Here is a 6,150-nt window from a genome sequence, read left to right as displayed (position 1 = left end):
ATCTACTTTGAAGATTTGCGACGACCACCCCATCATAAGTGTCCTGACGGCCTCTTCCTCTCCCACCATTTGCGCAAAATTTGATTTCTCAAATTGTGTTGCGTTTGACACTTTATGTCATCCTCGATCTGAGAAAATCGGAATTTTGCTCTTATGGGGAGTGGGCTTCGCCCAAATGCCATCAATTTTATGGGCTTCACTGAAATGCCCTTATGAAACGAGTCCAACACGCTATAATGCCATTTTGAGTTTTAAGTCTACTTTAAAAAAATTTTAGCCAAAATTTTAGCATTCAGTGACCATTTTGCCCCTGAGCTCGTTGACCCCCTTGCCCTCTCATCTCTCCCCCTCTCGTTCTCTCGCTCCCGTCGCCTCCCCTTCCTCTCTCCCTCTCCCTCTCTCTCCCGAGGTGGCGCAGCGCGGGCGGCCCCCTCCCCTCTCCCTCCGTCTCGATCTACCACCGGGCCGTGGCGCGGCCGGCGTAGGGCAGGGCAGAGGCATGGCCTTGCAGGCTAGTTGTCCTCATATTTGCCCCTCTCCCTCTCTCCTGCTGTGGTCGCTCATGGTGCTCGTGCCCGGTGCCCATGGGTCTCGGCGGTGCCGCGGTTGGCACAGAGCAGTCTCAGGTGCTCCCGTTTCCTCTTTATTTTGGGATTTTGCTTTTGCCTCTCTGATTCGTCCCTTCGATGACTTTGATTCATGTTCTAGGGTTTGGCCTTGAATGCTTGCTGTTTCAATGTTTGCCTTCTCTGTGTTTATCTGTGAAAGGACGGCACCAATTGGCAATGACACTACCAATTTGTGTTCTAGGGATTGTGTCTGTGATTTTATTTTTGTAGCTTTTTTTCTCAGTTTTTCCCTCCCCCGTTCTTGCTTGGATTCTTCATTTTGAGACCGATTTAGTTCGTTCTTTTTTGCTCAGATTCGTGCTATGACATGAGTTGATGCTACCCCTTAAGTGAATTTGATCAAATCGAGTCGAGCACGAAGAAATTGAACGAATTTTGTTTTTGGGGAGTTTTTCGTGTTCTTGGCCATGATCTAATTTTCCCGGAGTTTGGGTTGAAATTGGGCGATAATCTCTTAGAGTATGCTCACCAACTCCCTTGTGATGGCCTATGAAAAGTTTGGTCACGATTTGTTTTGATTTAGTCTAGTTTTTCATCGATTTTGTGGCCGCCGGTTTCCTGTTCTAGATTCTCAGTTCTTCGTTTCTTCCTGCTTGTTCGTCGTGGGAGGCCGAGCAATAAGAGCCGCGTGCTCCCAGCGCCAGAGCAGCGCTCGGTCCAGGTGGGCACTCGCCCAAGCGCCCAGGTCCAGCGACCGGCCGCTTGCCCAGGTGCTCTGCTCAACGGTGAGCAGCTCCACCGCTCAAGCCCCTCTCTGTCTCCCACCGTCTCTCTCTGTGCCCGGCGGCGAGGAGCACCACCGCCCGCACTTCTCTCTCTGCTCGCTTTCCCCATCGATTCAACAAGCTCATGGGCAAAATGGTCACTGAAGGCTAAAATTTTGGCTGAAATTTTTTTAAAGTAGACTTAAAACTCAAAATGGCATTATAGCGTGTTGGACTCGTTTCATAAAGGCATTTCAGCGAAGCCCACAAAATTGATGGCATTTGGGCGAAGCCCACTTCCCATAGGGACAAAATTCTGATTTTCTCCCTCGATCTGCCGGTACGAAGAGTGAAGGCAATGTAGGGATAGTTTGTCGAAATATGGTGTCAGCTCCATCCAGCTCTAATTTTACGCAGATAATACAGTACAATATTCAGGTGTTAGGGATCAGGACCGTCTTATCAGCAATGAGCCAAGGAGTGACTCTGATGGTCAAGGTATGCACATTCCGCGTCTGAAGTTTCAGAATCGGTCATCCAGAACTGGCTATTGGGGAGTCATCCCAGCTTAGTTCTTGCTTGTTGTTTTGTCGTGCATGTACCTATCAAACTCTTTTGTCCTAACCTGCTAATGACATTTTTTTACAAATTAAAATATTATTTACTTCTATAGCAAGCTACGCGTTCTGGCGTGGCATCTACAGATAGTGGCATCTCGCAATAGTCAAATTCAATCACGTAAACAAGTACTGAACTCTTCAGTATTGTCTTCTAAGCCAAGATGTCAAACAAGATAAACCCTATTTAATAGCATCATGTTCCATCATCATATCAAACTAACAGTTTTGTTTTTCTATCATCACACGACATTACCTAGTTGACCAAATGGCTCTGTTGAAAAGAGGAGCATTAGGGATTCCTGGCTTGCAAAAGGCACGCAATTACCTGTTTGACCTGCATTCATATGTGCCAAGCATAAAAGCCTGATGTATTGTGTGTGTTGGTAGTAAGGTACTAGCTTCCTGATTAACATCATGCATTTCTGCGTGTTTGGTTTCCTGAAGAGGCACATCATCAAGCAAATAGGTGATATGATGCTTTCTGCCTTATTCTTACATACATCTGAGCTTCTATGGTCTTCAGTCTTCTTGTTCTCTTCTTCTTTCTTTCTTTTCTTTTTATTTGTTTTTTTTATGAAGTTATGTCCAAAATTGACAAACGAATAGCCTCATACGCACTTGATAAAGATGCTTTCTTCTTTTTTATCAGCATATTTTTCAATCCATTCTAACGCTGTAACTTTCCAAATCCTGCTGTCGCTCAGATTATGGAACTTGCACGTTGATATTTGATTTAGTATCAGTGTAATTTCCATGGCAGCACATTTTAGAAGTAACTGTCATTGTTTTATTTACATGGATTGTTATGTAGGTTTGTTGAATGCTCCAAACAAAAAGGAGTATGTTTGTGACTTTGTTAACTTTTCACTAAATTGCAGGCGCACGGAGAACACGGAAACCATTATTTCAGATTGCTAGAGAAGATAGATCAACATCAGCTGCAGATGATAACATATACGAAGATGATTCGGTGAAAAGATCAATTTTGAGCTCACCATTAGTTGAATTCAGCACTGTTTATTCAGCAACGAACAATTTCAGTGAAAAGCTTGGTGAAGGTGGATTTGGTCCAGTTTTCAAGGTGGAGTATTGGAAACTTCATATACTTCCTCCAACTGTTATGATATGGTTGAGTTTGTTTAATTAATTCTTTTCATCTGGATAAGCATAGTGGATACTTGATGTTATCTCCAGGGGATACTACCAGATGGCCAAGAGATTGCTATTAAGAGGCTATCTAAAAGCTCCGGGCAGGGATTGGAAGAGTTCAAGAATGAGGTGACGGTTCTATCCAAGCTGCAACACAGGAACTTAGTGAGGCTTTTTGGTTGTTGTATTCATGGAGAAGAGAAGATGATGTTGTATGAATACATGCCCAACAAGAGTCTTGACTCATTTATTTTCAGTAAGTTTCAGTTACTCGCATTTCTGATTTTATACGAATACTTTATACAGTAAATGAATTTTTGTATTGACCTTTAATACTTACTATAAAATTTTCAGATGAAAGTAAGAGACTTGTATTAGGCTGGAAATTGCGATACAAGATTATTCAGGGAATTGAAAGAGGGTTACTGTACCTTCATCAGGATTCCAGGCTGAAAATTATCCATAGGGATCTCAAAGCAAGCAATATTTTACTAGATGATGATTTCAACCCCAAGATATCAGACTTTGGCATGGCTAGAATTTTCGGTGAACACCAGCTTCAAGACCTTACTCGTCGAATTGTCGGCACCTAGTAAGGCTGCTTTTCTCTTTTTCTCGCTACAGCATATGGCTGAACAGGGAGTTCCATTCCATTGCATTCATCTGCTTCTGTAATGGTTGTTTTAGTGCTGCTCAGTAATTGCATCTTCTTTAAAGTAACCTTTCTAATCTTACTGCTTTATTCGGATAATAGACAAATTAATTCCAATTCTACATAGCATCACCTGGCAACAAGCTAATCTGATAAAATCTGTGGAACGCAGTGGCTACATCTCCCCGGAGTATGCAATGGAGGGTAAATTCTCTGATAAATCTGACGTCTTCAGTTTCGGTGTTCTGGTCCTAGAGATTGTGAGTGGACGCAGGAACAGCTCTTTTGTCGATGAATGGTCAATGAACCTCTTGGGCTATGTAAGATAACGCTGTCTCCCCCACTCACCATACTTGTTGTCAAATCAAAACTAGAGAATATCCATGAACTTTTTGCTTGCCAATTGCCTTATCTAATTCACAACGTATGTTCCAGGCATGGACCCTGTGGAAGGAAGGCAGTGTCTCAGAGCTTATCGATCCGCTTATGGGAACAACATACACTTACGATGAAGTCTGCAGATGCATTCAGGTGGGTCTCCTGTGCGTGCAGGAGTTACCAGCTGAGAGGCCAACCATGTCCCTGGTGCTCAGGATGTTGAGTGGTGACGTTACGATTCCGTCTCCGAAGCAAGCTGCATTTTTTGTTGGAAGGTCTCCTCGTGTTCCTGCGGATGACAACAATACCGAATCAGGGAATCAATTAACGTACACGGATCTTCAGGGCAGATAGTCTCACTGTCTCAGGCTGCCCAAGTTTCACACTGCATTATCGTCTTCCTATTACCAAGTATGTACAGAGAGTATATTTATAAGCAGCAGGGGGCAACTCCAGCTGATCCCTCAAAAAAAAGTTTGTACGGAATCCTTAGTTCAAAATATAGTACTGTATTTGGGTATAGATTTACTTGTAAGTTGTATCTCGTGAACTGTATTCGTATTTGAGAATCCTGAGTGCATGTGTGTATATGTGTACACTATGACATATGAGATTCTTGTGAAAATTGGTATCCTGCTGTTGTGTGGATCGCGGATCAAATGTGATGCTCGGGCCCTGGTCCTGCTAAGAACTGCTCGTCCTCATCTTTCTCGAATCAAGTAGCATGGCAGGCGATGTCTTGCCTTTGAATTTTACCATCTGTCGAACGCCTTGCTACCGGACATGAAGGCCGGCAAGAACCTGTGGACGGCGGTACCTCACGTAGTGGCGATCGGCCGGCGGCGGCCCGGCCACCGGGCCCTATCGAGTCTCGACGCAGAGATAGAGACGAGCGATTCTGCCAGAGAACTGTGGGTGTGGCACGGCGACCTGAAAATGTATCGCACGGGGCCGTGGAACGGCCACTAGTTCAACGGCGTCCCGGAGATGTCTCGTACGCGGACATGCTCGCGTACCAGCTCAGGCGCTCAGGCTCAGCTGGCGGTTAACCCCGGCAGGCGAGATCACATATGGGTTATGGCAAGCAACCATGCCAATTGCCAAGGCCGGGGCGTCCTTAGATTGTCGCGTGTCGTGGTGACCGAGAACGGCGCGATCGATCGATGCCGCGCCTGGTCTGGGACCAGATCCAGCAGCCGGGCGTGGAAGACGTTCTAGGGCGCGCCCAGGGGACGTGCACGACGCGTGTGCAACGTCAACTCGGCGTCCACGTTGTTCTGCAGCTGCGGCGCTGCGCCAAGCAAGGGGCGTCGCCGTCGGGGCTGGCGCATGAGGGATGCGTCATGCTGTAACTGTAAGCACAAGCAATAGATAGTCAGATAGATGCAGAAGAACGAGAAGAATGCAGGATAGGATAGTTCGGAAGAATAGCTTTAGAACAAAGGAGTGCTTACAACTGGTTGCTCATGATAATCCTCATCTCCTTCTCTTAGGGCTACATATAGCTCTCGTACACACCACGTTTCTCCAGCTGGAATGGGTCAATCCCACTCTGGGCCCTGGACTCTTGAGCTGGGCCTTCGCTCCCGCGAGCCGCGCCGTGGGCTGACGTCGTGCACACCACCTTGGGCGACGTCGTTCACACTTGCGCCACGGTGTGATGACGATGCAGAGCTGCTGACACATGCGTTGCTGTTGGAATGCGGTCAGCGGGTAAGGGAACGACGACGGACGTGGTTCCTGGTGGTGCGGGGCATTGGGCTAGAGGAGAGGAGTGCACAGGCCGGGCAAGGCGCCTCAGTGAAGCAATTGTTTGTGCGTGCCTTGTGGATATCTGGTGCATGAACAAAGGGCTGCATCTCAGGGCAGATACATCGCTACATGTAAAAAGTCTTAAAATAACTATGAAGCATCTCTTAAGTTCCATCTATTTCAAAAGCAGAAAGCAAAAAGACAAAATTTGGATCTAAGGCGTTGCGAAAATTGTAACTACTCCCTATGTACCTTAAAAAAGAGTC

General features: G+C 46.0%; 1 protein-coding gene across 1 annotated transcript; it reads left to right on the top strand.

The window, feature by feature from the left end:
* Positions 1-2,286: 2,286 nt before the first annotated feature.
* On the top strand, positions 2,287-4,857 carry LOC136491543 (G-type lectin S-receptor-like serine/threonine-protein kinase At1g11410). Its single transcript, XM_066487862.1, has 6 exons — positions 2,287-2,419; positions 2,832-3,034; positions 3,148-3,358; positions 3,457-3,694; positions 3,927-4,074; positions 4,190-4,857. The coding sequence occupies exons 1-6, from the start codon at positions 2,368-2,370 to the stop codon at positions 4,484-4,486; spliced, it is 1,149 nt and encodes a 382-aa protein (XP_066343959.1). The 5' UTR covers positions 2,287-2,367; the 3' UTR covers positions 4,487-4,857.
* Positions 4,858-6,150: the final 1,293 nt, after the last annotated feature.

The sequence above is a fragment of the Miscanthus floridulus genome, chromosome 11 (assembly GCF_019320115.1).
Source record: "Miscanthus floridulus cultivar M001 chromosome 11, ASM1932011v1, whole genome shotgun sequence".
NCBI lineage: Eukaryota > Viridiplantae > Streptophyta > Magnoliopsida > Poales > Poaceae > Miscanthus > Miscanthus floridulus.
This window is presented reverse-complemented; position numbering and strand designations above follow the sequence as displayed.